At 44.5% G+C, this 14989-nt stretch overlaps 1 protein-coding gene across 2 annotated transcripts in view; it reads left to right on the top strand.

Annotated features, from left to right (window-relative positions):
• The first annotated feature begins 9245 nt into the window (after positions 1 to 9245).
• The window catches only part of PHAF1 (phagosome assembly factor 1), a 28754-nt gene continuing 23010 nt past the window's right edge, over positions 9246 to 14989 (top strand). The window contains exons 1-2 of one of the 2 annotated variants that reach the window (XM_025426466.3): positions 9246 to 9385; positions 9510 to 9630. In XM_025426466.3, coding sequence (XP_025282251.1) covers positions 9567 to 9630 — 64 coding nt within the window. In that variant the 5' untranslated portion in view covers positions 9246 to 9385; positions 9510 to 9566. Of the gene's footprint in view, positions 9416 to 9509; positions 9631 to 14989 lie in introns of both variants that reach the window. The other variant, XM_025426467.3, reaches the window with a different exon arrangement.

Here is a 14989-nt window from a genome sequence, read left to right as displayed (position 1 = left end):
GATCTTGGTTCTTCATTGACCTAACCCAACAATTTCTGCTTTGGTGCTCATTATGACGTGAAAATTGACTTCGTTTCCAAAATGTTCTTTCATTTTTTTTTTTTTAATTAAAAAAGAAACACACACACAGTGGCATCTAGTGGTCATTTCTGCTGATACCAAAGAAAATGTAATGCAAATATCACAAATAATAACTTCCCAATGTATGTTATGGTTTCCTAAAAATCTGGTCTGCTATACCCATCGTATGAGCTACAGCTATAAAGTACTGACCTTGCAGGGGAGGAAGAATTCCAGAAATTACACATTCAAACTAGTGCCATTATACAAGGTACTCATTTTAGGACTACGTACTTAATTTGATTGTGCGTATTATATCAAACATAGTTAGTATTTGGAGCTCTTGGATAGTGCAGTAGGTTGAGCATCTGTCCCACTCTTGGTTTCAGCTCAGGGTATGCTGTTAGGGTTGTGAGGTCGAGCCATGAGCAGGACTACATGCTCAGCACAGTCAGCTTGGGACTCTCCCTCTCCTGCCCATCTTGCTCATGCTTTCTCTCTCTGTAAAATAAGTAAATCTTAAAAAAAATAAAAATAAAAACAGGATTTTTCTTGGCATTTTTCCTATACCAGTCTTTTACTTTAGAAACATGCCTTAAGCTTGGTGCATGATGAAAAACTTATTCACCACCAGATGTACTGCAAATAACAAATACTAATGGTGAATTGGCACCATTAAGCAAAATTCCAATGAGTAAGATTCATACTGAGGGTTAATTTCAAAAGTTGTTTCAGCAGTAGCATCATGCTGGCATTTTAGTAAATATCATCTCTAGAAACAGGTATTTGGATATGGTAGTTTGGGGCTACTTAAGAAAACAAATATCTTAATTGATCTTTGCCTCATTTGGCGAAGAGGAGCTTTTTCAAACTATAAGCCTTTGTATGAATTATCCATTACTGCATAACACACTGCTCCAAAGACTAGCAGCCTAAAACAAGAAACATCATCTCACAGCTTCTGTGGATAAGAAATCTGGAAGAAGTTAAGTTCAGTGGTCTGGTCCAAGGTCCCTTCTGAGGTTAGAGTCAGGCTATCAGCCCATGCTATAGTCCTCTCAAGGCTTGACTGTGGCTGAAAGATCCTCTTCCCAGCCCACTCAATTGGTCATTGACTGGCCTCAGTTTTTCAGAGACCATTGGGTGAAGAAAGCCCTTGATTTCTTGTTAGGTTTTGGAATGGAGACCTTCACCTTCTTGCCCTGTGGGTGTCTCCATACAGCAGCTCACAGCTTAGCAGCTGGGTTTCCCTAGAACTAGTGATTCAAGATGGAAGCCACAGTCTTTTTAATCACCTAATCTCGGGGTGAGGGGTGTCTCAGTTGGATGAACATCAGACTTCAGCTTGGGTTGGAGCCTGTTGGGCTCCATGCTCAGCAGGGATTCTGCTTCTCCCTCTCCCTCTTCTACCCCTGCTTGTGCTCTCCATCCCTCAAATAAAATCTTTTAAAAAATAACCTCATCTTGGGGTGCCATATTCTATGTTAGAAATGAGTCACTGGGTCAGGCCCACTGAAATGGAGGAGTATTAAGCTTCATCTCTTCAAGGGTGGTGTGACAAAGGGTTTGTGGACGTATTTTTAAAACTGCCAGAGCTCACTGGCACATCTATGTGTGTATTTACAAGACAACATCGGTGTTTTGCTCTCCCAAATATTTGTCTTTTGTGGGCAGATTTCAGGGCATGATTACCCCTAGATAGCATCAATTCTTTCTTATAGCACCACTACATGTACATATATGACATTTCAAAAATAGGTCAAGGCCAGAAAATTACAATTGTAGAGTAGGATCATGAGTGAAATGGTAGCTTTTTTTTTTTTTTTTTTTTTTTTTTATGATAGTCACAGAGAGAGGCAGAGACACAGGCAGAGGGAGAAGCAGGCTCCATGCACTGGGAGCCCGACGTGGGACTCAATCACGGGTCTCCAGGATCACGCCCTGGGCCAAAGGCAGGCACCAAACCGCTGCGCCACCCAGGGATCCCTTGGTTCTTCTTGATACAGGATACTTTTAAAAGTCACTGCCTCAGGGATCCCTGGATCCCTGGATCATGACCCCAGGATCATGACCTGAGCCAAGGGCAGATACTTAACCAGCTGAGCCACCAAGGCACCCCTAAATATTTTTCTCTTAAAGCTTTGTTCTGGAGGACTATTTCACTTTAGCCTCTGAAAGCTTAGTGCCTTAATTGATATATACTGCTAGTGTAAAATACTTACCAGATATCAAAAATCTAGTAAGAAGATATCTCACTAATTTTTTATTACATATAAATGATAATTTCATATACTGGATTATATTGATATTTGATATATTGAGCTAAATATACTAAAATTAATTTTATCTTGTTTTGAATGTAGCTACTAGAAAAATTTTAATTGCATATATTGGCTCATATCAATATAAAGATTATAAGTGAGCAAAGGACATAGATCATACAACCAAAAGGAAAAATCAGTTTAAAAAAAAGCCTGGGTGGCTCAGTTGGTTAAAATTCCAACTCTTAATTCACTTCAGGCCATGACCTTAGAGTCCTGGGATTGAGCCCCACGTCAGGCACTGTGCTTAGTGTAGAGTTGGCTTCTCTCTCCCACAGCCCCCTCTTCCTGCTTGCTCGCTCTCTCTCAAATAAATCTTAAAAAAAAAAAAAAAAAAAAGGAAAATATTGCACCTTACTGGTTTTTAAAAAATATTAAAGCAAAGTATGGTAGTGCCTGGGTGGCTCAATGGTTAAGCCTTCGTTAGGCTCAGGGTGTGATCCCAGGGTCCTGGGATGGAGTACCACATTGGGCTCCCCACAGGGAGCCTGCTTCTCCCTCTGATTATGTCTCTGCTTCTGTGTATCTCTCATGAATATATAAATAAAATCTTTATAAAAAAAAAAAAAGGCAGGGATCCCTGGGTGGCTCAGTGGTTTAGCGCCTGCCTTCGGCCCAGGGCGTGATCCTGGAGTCCCCGGATCGAGTCCCACATTGGGCTCCCTGCATGGAGCCTGCTTCTCCCTCTGCCTGGATCTCTGCCTCTCTTTCTCTCTCTGTCTCTCATGAATAAATAAAATCTTTAAAAAAAAAAAAAAAAAAGCAAAGTACGATTACCCCCCTAGGATTATTTGAGGGAGGGGGAATGTATATCCACTGCCCAAAATATATGGTTCCTGCCCTCGGAGAATCCATAGTGTAGCTCAAAACTGACCAAAAGCAGTAATGTTTAAGTTATACTAGAAGTACTGATTGTTACGTTGTACATTTAACCCAGTCTAGGTGGTCAAAAAAGGCTTCCTTGAGGCATTTAAAAAAAAAAAAAAGATTTTATTTATTTGTTCATGAGACAGACAGAGAGGCAGAGACACAGACAGGAAAAAGTAGGCTCCCTGGGAGGAGCCCAATGTGGGACTCGATCCTGGAAAAAAGTATAGAAAGTATAATTGATTTTCCTGGTTTTTCTTATCAGGCTGGTTGTGTCGCCTTCAAATTCTTAAAAGTTCATTGACTTAAAAAAAATAAATAAATAAAATAAAAAATAAATAAAAATAAATAAAAATTTTTAAAAAGTTCATTGACTTAGGGATCCCTGGGTGGTGCAGTGGTTTAGCGCCTGCCTTTGGCCCAGGGTGCGATCCTGGAGACCCGGGATCAAATCCCACGTTGGGCTCCTGGTGCATGGAGCCTGCTTCTCCCTCTGCCTATGTCTCTGCCTCTCTCTCTCTCTGTGACTATCATAAATAAATAAAAATTTTTTTTAAAAAGTTCATTGACTTAAAGGCTTAATCTCTTACTTAACTTGCTACTACCAATCACTAGTTGGCCTGTGCGGACAGAGCAGTCACTGAACATAGCCAACTATGGAGCAGGGCCAAGAAGACAGTTTAATGAAAGGGACACTATCTTTTAAAACTCATGGGAATTTGGCACATGTGACTTCTGTTTACATATCATTGAACCTAGCAAATCACAGGGCTATGCCCAACTTCACCTGACTGGGAATCACAATCTTTTTCTTTTCTTTCCTTTTCTTTCTTTTTTTTTTTTTTTTTTTTAAGATTTTATCCATTTATTCCTGAGAAACACAGAGAGAAAGGCAGAGATTCAAGCAAAGGAAGAAGCAGGCACCCTGCGGGTTTCTGATGCGGAACTTGATCCCAGGACCTTGGGATCACGACCTGAGCCAAAGGCAGACGCTCGACCCCTGAGCCACCCAGGCACCCCTGGAAACCCCAATCTTACCTTTTGCTTGGGAAAGAGAATATTTGTCCATAGCGTTAATGACTATCATAGGCCACCCTCTCAGTTATTATTTAATTTTACCCTCCCGGGCAGCCCTGGTGGTGCAGCGGTTTGGCGCCTCCTGCAGCCTGGGGTGTGATCCTGGAGACCCGGGATCGAGTCCCACATCGGGCTTCCTGCATGGAGTCTGCTTCTGTCTCTGCCTGTGTCTCTGCCTTTCTCTCTCTCTGAGTAAATAAATAAATCTTTAAAAAAAAAATTTTTTTTTACCCTCCCTTTATCAAGAAAATCTATCTACTATAGGAAACAGCCTAAAAGTTCTAGGCATTGAGGTATAATCTTGGGATATGTCACGATCTGCCCTTAACAGGGCTACAATGGTAGAATAGGACAGGAAAACTGCAGGAAACACTTCCACTCAAAAAAAGGGGAGAATAAAGTTACTGCACGAACAATTATGAAATGTCACGGGGGGGAGGGGCTGTTTAGAGACTGAGGGCCTTCTACCCTGAGAGAGGAGGAGTGTCCTTTGTAAGGCTGATTGGGAGGGGCTCCCCAGTCCATTCTTGACAAATATAATGTAACCATGGTACTAAGATTTTGTTTTCTAAGCTTTTCACCTTCAAATGTGTACTTTTTCTGCTTTCTAAGCTATCACATGTGACCATTTTAATAGGCTTGCCATCCTTCTGGCCCTCCATTGCCAGTTCCCCGAGCCTTTGTCCTGAGGAACACCACCTTCCATCCAGCTACCCAAAGCTAGAAACCTGTTTTTATTCTTTACTCCTTTTCTCCTTCATCTCCACATTCAGTATATAGGTCTTGTCAAAGGATTACATCAATTCTGTCACTATTAGATTTTTAAAAACATTTTAGGGGGCGCCTGGGTGGGTCAGTAGGTTAGGTGTCTGTCTTCCACTCGGGTCATGATCCCAGGGTTCTGGGATCGAGTGGGGCATTGGGCTCCCTGCTCAGCGGGGAGTCTGCTTCTCCCTCTCCCTCTGCCTGCCACTCCCCTGCTTGTGCTCTCTCCTCTCTCTCTCTCAAATAAATAAAATATTTTTTAAAAAAATTTAGTTCCACATAAACCATTTACCTGTAAGTCAGACACTCATAAGTGCTAACAAATCTGTGAAGTATGATCATTTTACAAATAAAACTAAGACATAGTAATTTGCCCAAAGCACAAAATCATTGTATGGCAGAACTAGGATTCAAACTTCCAGTCCTGGGCAGCCTGGGTGGCTCAGCGGTTTAGCGCCTTCAGCCCAGGGAGTAATCCTGGAGACCTGGAATCGAATCCCATGTCGGGCTCCCTGCATGGAACCTGCATCTCCCTCTTCCTGTGTCTCTCCCCACTCCTCTCTCTTCTCTGTGTATTCTCATGAATAAATAAATAAAATCTTAAAAAAAAAAATCCAGTCCTTGTGTTTAACCAATGTTAACCTTCAAAATAAGTCTGCCGGGAACCCTGGGTGGTGCAGTGGTTTAGCGCCTGCCTTTGGCCCAGGGCGCGATCCTGGAGACCCGGGATCGAATCCCACGTGGGGCTCCCGGTGCATGGAGCCTGCTTCTCCCTCTGCCTATGTCTCTGCCTCTCTCTCTCTCTGTGACTATCATAAATAATAAATAAATAAATAAATAAATAAATAAATAAATAAAGTTAAAAAAAATAAGTCTGCCAGTTTTTTTATCAGCAAAAATGGGTTTGTTCAAGAATAGAGAATTTTGGGGCAGCCCCGGTGGCCCAGCGGTTTGGCGCCACCTTCAGCCCGGGGTGTGATTCTGGAGACCCAGGGTCGAGTCCGGGTTGGGCTCCCTGCATGGAACCTGCTTCTCCCTCTGCCTGTGTCTCTGCCTCTCTCTCTCTCTCCCTGTCTGTCATGAATAAATAAAATCTTTTTTTAAAAAAAGAGTATTTTAATCTGGGACAAACTACAGCAGAGCCATAAATAAACCCCTAGAATAAAGGAGAGGACAGTTCTTACATAGGAAACGGGGAAGCTATTATAAACAAAAGGTCAATTGGAGTAAAATGGGAGTTCAAACTACAGTGGCTTTTCATTGGCTGCGCTGTTGCCCACAGAGGAGGAAACCTTTCTTCCACCTGGCAAGTCAGTAAAAATAATACGGATTTACAAGGTACCTCTGGTTCTATTGGGTCTACAGTTGATCACCAGGAGTGGGGTGTGAGAGCTCCCCCTACTGGCCTCCTGCTTCCATTCTAAAGTTTCCTGGCGTGTTTTGTTTTGTTTTGTTTTTTAATAAGATTGTATTTATTTATTTATTTAATTTTATTTAAGAAGGGGGAGGAGGGGCATAGAGAGGGGGAGACAATCTTAAGCAGACTCTGGGCACCGAGCCTGAGGTGGGGCTTGGTCCCAAGACCCTGAGATTAGGACCTGAGCCAAAACCAAGTCAGTTGCTAAACTGACTGAGCCACCCAGGTGTCCCTAAATAAGTTTCCTTTTATTAATTTTCACACCCCTATACTCTAACCTGAGACAGTCCCTGCATGTCTAGTTTTAACTGCTGAGATATGACCTGTGCCCCTGAATACACTTTTAGTGGTCCACCAGTAGCCAGTTCAATGTTTCTGAACATCCTCATCCTGTTACTAGAATGGCAGTTGCTGACATTCTCCCACATTGGTCTATACCCCTGAGGCACTTCCTACTTCTGTACAGTATACCAGGCTCTGGACAACGGTCTCTTCCCAGACCACCATCCCAGAACTATCACTCCCACCCCTGACAAAAACAAAGCCAAAAATTTGAGGATAACACAATGAGCAAAGATAACCATTTGTTGTTGACTAACACTGTTCATAGAAACCTATCTGCCTATTATCCCAGTAGGGAACTTTTTTTTTTTATTTCTTTCTTTCAGATTTTATTTACTTATTTACTTATTTTATTTATTTATTTACTTACTTACTTACTTACTTATTTAGAAAGAGAGCAATGTGAGCAAGAGGAGGGACAGAGGGAAAGGGCAAGAATCTCCAGCAGACTATAGGCTGAGTGTAGAGGTTGATGCAGGGTTCAATCTCATGACCCCAAGATCATGGCCTGAGCTGAAATCAAGTCAGCCACTCAACCCACTGAGCCATCCAGGCATGCCCCCCAATAGAGAATTTCTTAGGTGCTTTCCCACCCTTGTTCTTCCTGCTCCTTGGATCTTCCAGACTAAAAGTCCTTTTCATGTTGTTATCCAGTGTGGCTTTGTCTTTCTTCTCCCACACCTCCACTGGACCTGCCCCAACCTCTTTGTTCACCAGAAATAAATCCCTCCAAGGGTTTTTTCTTTTTTTTTTTAATATAAGAACTAGTTCTACCTAATCTGGTTGGATTTGAGTTCAATTCAAACATTTTAGATCAACTAAGATTACTCCTCATCAATGCCAGAAGTTTCTTTCTAGGTCTACTCCCATGCCATTTAGGCCCCCTGCCCAAATAACCTATCCTAAACCTATCTCATTCACATATAGCCTAACCTATCCACATCTTTAATGCTTGCCATGCATAGTAAGAAGTAAATGTCCACCTTATCCCTGCCCCGCTCCCTGTATTAGGTTGATAATTTTTTTGTTTATCTTTCCAGAAAGGTTTTTTTTTTTTTTTTTTTTTTTGGTATGGACAGTGTCTCTTTTATTTCTGTTTTTACATACTATACAGTTGACACCTGGCTTTTTTCTGTTAGTGCTCCTTCCACATCAGCATACAGGGATATATTTCGTTTTTAAACATTTTCTATTATATATATCACAGTTTAGTTCCCACTTCCCTACTGATGGACATCTCAGTGACTTGAGTCTATTGTTTTGGCGTGTGATGCAGCAATGGGCATCCTTCTCCATGTTTTTATTTTTATATTTTTTTAAGATTTAAAAATTTTATTCATTAGAGACACAGAGAGACAGAGGCAAAGACACAGGCAGAGGGAGAAGCAGGCTCCATGCAAGGAGCCCGACATGGGGCTCGATCCTAGGTCTCCAGGATCACGCCCTGGGCCGAAGGCAGACGCCCAACCCCTGAGCCATCCAGGGATCCCTCCATGATGTTTTAATGCCAAAAAGCTGTAACTTCAAGTTTTGATGGAGCCTCCCAAGTTACATTCCTACCAAACCAGTTTGAGAATTTAGCATGTCATTCTCTCCCCTGCTAAAATCCTTCCTCGAAGGGCAGTGTCATAGAAAGAACTTGGGTTCTAACACCTAGGACAGCAAGGCATTTACAGCTCTAGGCCTTCTTCTTCGCTTGTAAAATGAGGTACAAGCTGACGTCTCAGGGTGGTGTGAAAATCCAGTCGGCTTCCTTGAAGGATTGGCTCTCAAAGAGGTCTGTTTGCCTTTTAGTTTTTAAGGGCCTCAGGTCATGAGCCAAAAGCTCAGGCTGAACAGGCCAGAGGACCCCCTCTTCCAACCCGTAAATGAGGAGAATGAGGCACAAAGGGGCCCAGAGGTTTGGGCAAGAGCATCCAGCGTTGGCTTGAGGCTGAGCTCCGCCCACGACCTCGGGATACCGGCCCCAAGGGACTGTACACCTCTGGACTAGGTCAGCGGAGGTCTGGCCCCGCGGCTCCCCAGTCTAGCTATTCCTCTCCCACTGCTCCCTGCCCCCAAGCAGACACTCGGGCACGTAACGCACTCGCTTGGAAGTCGCTGCCCCCGCTCCCCGCTGGGCCTCAGGTTGCACCCTCGGAACTCGCCTTGGCGCCCCGTGAACGTGAGTGGGACATAGGTGTAGAAGGAGACGGATGTTGTATAACCACGTCACGTTTGTGAGTTGCGTGGTGTGCACATCCTTGTGTAGACGTTTAAGTGTGTGCAGTGTTGTGTGCGGATGTGGGTCACGGAGCACCGGCCCCCGGCTCCGCAAGCGCCCACCCCGCCCGGCGCTACTGTCGGGCTTCGCTCAGCCTTCGCCCCGCCTTCCACAGCCCTGTGCGCGTGCGCGACCCCGCCTTGGGCTCCTCCCCCGAGACTGAAACCCCGCCTTGCCCCGCCCCAGCCACGCTTTACGGCTCCGCACGCCAGTTTTGCTGCAGACGCTCCGGCTGTCGCCGCTGCCCCTGCCGCCGAGGCTGCTGCCGGTGAGGTGAGCTGGGCTGAGCTCCGCTGACCTGAGGTGTGGTGTTGGGCTGGTGCCGCGGGCAGCCGAGGACTAGGTGGAGAGCTGCGCCCGCGGGGACGGCGGGTCAGTTGCTGCTTTGTCTCCCCAGCTTGGGTGCTGTCTGCGCTGCTGCAGGGAGGCCGCCCCGGCCCGGCGAGCTGAACCAATGCTGGATCTGGAGGTGGTGCCCGAGCGCTCTCTGGGGAATGAGCAATGGGAATTCACGCTGGGTGAGTGTGGGTCCTGCTTCTGGACCTTACTCTGCTTCTCATTTCCCTCAAGGCGCTTCTTGCCTCTGACCTCTGCCCCTTATTCCCCTGCGCCTGCAGCTCGTCGCCTCCTCCGTCCTCGGCTCTTTGGGCCCCAGGCACTAAGTTACCCGCTGCTACTGGCCAGACCCTCAAGTGTGTCTCTCGTCCTGGCCTTGACGCCCTCGCCTCAGGCCTCAGCAGGGCCCCTCCTGGGGCAGTGGTACAGTAGTAATAATAACAACAATGGCCGACACGCCCCAAACACTTACTCAAAGCCAGACCCTGCGCTCCTGTGCGTAATCATCTCAAGTATGCGTCCTTGGGGCCCGAGGGCCCGTACTATTGTTTTCCAATTTACATTTTGCAGACTTAACAGCTAAGAAGTGACTGACACCCTGAAACGCCACAGTAGTCCGTCCTCCTTTACTCTTCTGGGCTGTAGGTTGCCTGGTCTGAAGGGAAAAGCTAGGGTTAGGTCCCCTAATCACATGTTAGGAACCTAGTCGAGGGAGGTGAGAAGAGTCTGTGTATTAAAGGAACTTGTGACTTGTTTCCTTCTTGTTTTTAATGTGGTCGATGTGTGTGGTGTAATCCTAAACCCAGACCTTAGCAGAGAGAGTTGAAGCTTGAATGAAATTCGAGTTCATGGAAAGTAACATTTAGTTTGTATAAAATGCGGTTTGGCCATTTTTGGGGTTTTGGCCCAGTTTTGACTCTTCCCAACATCACTACCTTTATGTGTACACATTCAGTAACTCCGGTGTATGTTTACAATGATCCAGCACTAGAAAAGGAGTGTGAAGCAGGTGTTGGTCCTCTTTGTTTGTGCAGACTTGAACTTTTGTCCCACTAATTTGGGCTACTGGACTGAGTCACCTGCTCCTTTGAGCTATAGCTCTTGCATGAATCTGGAAGACTCTTGTCAGTGGAGGCAGAGTAGAGGAGACACTGCACAATAGATGCTGGTAGGACCCTGCTGGTGCTCATTGTCTCTGTGAACTAACTGAACTACACGCCTCTGGGTAATAGGAACCGGTTTTAATGAGAGGCCTTAGCCAATTTCTCATAGCTTACACCACTCCTGTAGAGTTCTTCCCAAAATTTTAGCTGGTATGAAACACTTTGGCCTCTTGTGAAGCACCAAGAGGTTGATTGGGAGGCCGGTGTTATATTTGCCTCCAGACCCATTCACATGGGTGCTGTTTGCTTTCTATATAAGAAAGATCCTCCCCTACGCACAGCTTCTCTTACCAGTATTTCATCGGGCTGAGTGAGAACCACAGCCATAGCTTCAAACTGCTTGATGATGCATCTAGTTTTCGGATCTCAATGGTACAGAGCCTCTTAGCCAAAAGTAATGATTAGAATGTCAGTTGAAGGGGTACCTGGCTGGCTCAGTTCTTGATCCCGGGAATTGTGAGTTTGAGCCCCACATTGGGGGTAGGGTTGACTTATAAAAAATTGGGGGTAGGGTTGTCACCTGAGACCAGGATTCCTCTTTCACCCCCACCCCCCAAAAAAAGCCTGGTGGAAGAGCAAGGCTTCCTCTGTCACCTGTTGTTTAGATTCCTTAGCCCCCACTCCTAACTCTGCCAGTTTCCAGTAATCAAGGATTTGGGTAGCTCTTTCAAACTAAATAGCAAAAAAAATGAAAAGAGCTTTTCTGTACAATGACCCAGAATTGAACTTTGAGGGAAACGTCATAGAAGTGGCTTGACCTTAATGATTCTCTTGTGGGTCTTAAGAATCTGTATTTTTAGGGGTGTGTGGCTGGCCGGGTTGGTAGAACATGTGACTTGATCTCAGGGTTATAGGTTTGAGCCCCACATTGGGTGTAGAGATTACTTAATAAAATTGTTTTTAAAAATCTGCAGTTTTAAATCAGGTCTACCTGAAAGATTATGGTTATTTTCACTTCCTCAAGCTTAAAAAAAAAAAAAATTTTCCCCCTCTCTCTCAGTCTTCTTTCTCCCCAGCCCTCAACACATCTAAACTCCAACTGGGGCTGATAGGTAGGGATAGGTCTCAGAAGTGGATCTTTGTTTTAGAATTACATTCCTAGACTAGAGAACCAGACAGTGCTTAACTAAAGTCACTAAAATCCTGTAAGGTAATTTCCATTTGCCAGTGAGGAGCAAGCTCAGAAAAGTAGAGATGAAAGGTAGGTAGCTGAACTGGGATTTCCTGCTTCCCACCCCTCTACCCTTCTGAGAATTGGCTCAGCTTTGTGTCTTAGTTCTTCTTGGTATCTGCAAATGCAGATGCATCTAGCCCTTGCCATCATCTGCCTGGCATCACAGTGGGGAGCTGCATCCAGCTTCTTGGCTGCCTTCCTGGCCTTTGTGTAATGTTGGGAGATTAGGGAAATGCCAGTAACACAGGGACAGGAAAACCTAGGCAAAGAGGAATCTCTGAGAATGCCATTGATGGCTTGACTTTACTCCCCTTGACTAGTGGTGGAGTAAAGGCAGAACAAATTAGAAATGTTTTCATTAAGACTTGGAGAATGTATTGGTGTGGAGACATGTGTCTGAACTGTTCTAGAGAAACTGAAGGCTCATTCTGTTGAAGGCAGCATATATACCTCTTGTGGATTCTGCTTACAAACATAAATTGAATAGGAAATGGTCATATGCACTGAAGAGCTTAGTCTAGTGTGAGGGAAGGGTTACAGAAATAGTATATTTTATTAAAATGAGGTAGAAGTTGTATAGGGTTCTTTGGAAGGGGAGAAAGAACTTGATCTGACCTGGGGATTCGGGGGGGGCTTTCTTCAAGCCACAGGAACCAGTGCATACCTGGATCCAGTGAGCACCAGGAAAGCTCTATCAGAAATCTGCCAGATTTCTCTTCTACAGTGTCTCTATAGACATAAATTTTCCAGTCAAATTCAAAACAAAACAATGGGAAAGATTGTGTGTGTAGGGAACTATAAGCCATTGGTATTATAATTAGAACATGCTGTACTGATGAAAGAAGAAAGTAGGTTTTCCAGATTCCCAGTGCTCTTTGGTTTTAGCTGCCTGGGACACTACCAAGGAGTTTGGGGTCCAGTGGAAAAGAGGGTATCTATTAGTGAAGTGTGTTGTGGACATGGATTTAGGAAGAAAGTTAGAGACTAGATTTGGGGAGGTAGAGAAGGAGAAGGAATGTGAAAGAGTGGTCACCAGGGTCTGTGGTACAGGACTTACATGTCCCATAATTGTTTTGTTTCACTCAATCAGAGCTCAATAGATACATAGGACCACCTGCTAGGCACAGTGATTGGGTGCTGGGGATACAGCAGTGAGTAAGACAGATAATGTTTCTGTCCTCAAGGTATACCAGAGACGAATAGATAAACTGGATAGGAGGCTTCATTAGATAAGGCGGTTGCGGATGTGAGTCAAGAACTAAAGAATGAGAAGAAACCAATTATGGGAAGAACACTACCTCAGAATCTGAACTAGCTCAAAGGGCTAGGATAGGAAAGAGTTTGACGTGTCCTTGGAACAAAGGAGGCATGATGAGCAGTGGAAAGAAAAATGGAAGTGGACAAGATCCAGAATATTCAGGAACTTTAGGTGGTAGCATGTTATTTGAGTTTTATTACTCTATAATGAGAAACCATTGGAGGATTATAAGCAGGTAAATGGGGATCCCTGGGTGGCGCAGCGGTTTACCGCCTGCCTTTGGCCCAGGGTGCCATCCTGGAGACCCGGGATCAAATCCCACATCGGGCTCCCGGTGCATGGAGCCTGCTTCTCCCTCTGCCTATGTCTCTGCCTCTCTCTCTCTCTCTCTGTGTGACTATCATAAATAAATAAAAATTAAAAAAAAAAAAAGCAGGTAAATGATGAGATCTGTAAGACATAGGATATATATACAGGTTAGAAGGCTGACATACACTCCAAACTCATTTTGGGTCTAGGTAACTGTTAAAACTGGAACAGTCCTAGTTTCTTTGCCATTCATATGGTTGGTTCCCTTTAGAGGCTTTTTGTAGCCTTCCTTTATCAGCAGCTGAGTGACAACTGACCATCGTAGCTGGTTTGTCTCCTCTAGGTGGATTCCTCTCCTGGTGACTCAGGATTTGAGGACCTGAAGATTCCAAGGCCAGAGATTTGATGTGGTTAAGTAGAAAAGAATCCTCCCTTGAGAAACTGATTTGTAGGACAGCCCTGGTGGCTCACCGTTTAAGCGACTGCCTTTGGCTCAGGTCCTGATCCTGGAGTCCGGGGATTGAGTCCCACTTCGAGCTCCCTGCATGGAGCCTGCTTCTCTCTCTATGTCTCTGCCTCCCTCTCTCTCTTTCTCTCTCTCTCTCTGTGTCTCTCATGAATAAATAAATTTAAAAATCTTAAAAAAGAGAGAGAAAGAAAAGAAAGATACAAACTGATTTGTGCCATGTGGGTCAGAGAAGCCATGTGGCCTTCTATTTCTCAACACCTAACTGAGCTTATCTGTCTGTTCCACATGGATGCTTGCCCATTCATTTTGGGAGAGATAGCATAGAAACTTCTCCATTTCAAGAATGGCAAAGCTGAGTGATGCGTCCAACTTGGTCATATTCTCAACAAACATTTATTAAACCTTTACTGTGTACCAGGCCCTATATTATAGAAGGTTAGAAAGTGCCTTGTGTTAAGGTCTGATTTCCTCCAACTTTCTTCAGACTGTAGAATGGACCATCAAATGAAGGCAGGGTTAGATCATTGTCTAAATGTAGACAAACCATGTTTTTATAACCTTCTATTCTCTGTGTAAGCTCTTTTCTGCACATCTGTCCTAGAATCAGAGGTACACTGATCTTGAATGGAAGCCACTGTGCTTGCCTGAGGTCATATGGTGGTCCTTCCTCCCTTTCTCTTATTACCTACTCCATTATCCTTCAGCTCTGTTGAATAAATATTTATTCAACAGCCACTATGTGGTCAAGCCTGTACTGGGTGCTGGGGATCCAGAGAGTGGTGAATAACACCACTATCCTTGGGTTCATAAAGCTATGAGTCTTTGACTTTGGATTTAGTCTGAGACTTTGTTTTGAATTGCCTCTGTGAATTTCTTCTTGTTTGAAATATAAGAAACTCTGAAAACATACTTTTTTGTATTCCCTGGTAGTCCTTGGGATCTTAAAGATACTGGATTTCTTTTTTTTTTTTTTTTTTAATTTTTATTTATTTATGATAGTCACACAGAGAGAGAGAGAGAGGCAGAGACATAGGCAGAGGGAGAAGCAGGCTCCATGCACCGGGAGCCTGACGTGGGATTCAATCCCCGGTCTCCAGGATCACGCCCTGGGCCAAAGGCAGGCACTAAACCGCTGCGCCACCCAGGGATCCCAGATACTGGATTTCTT

This window comes from Canis lupus, chromosome 5, assembly GCF_003254725.2.
Source record: "Canis lupus dingo isolate Sandy chromosome 5, ASM325472v2, whole genome shotgun sequence".
In the NCBI taxonomy this organism is placed as follows: domain Eukaryota; kingdom Metazoa; phylum Chordata; class Mammalia; order Carnivora; family Canidae; genus Canis; species Canis lupus.
This window is presented reverse-complemented; position numbering and strand designations above follow the sequence as displayed.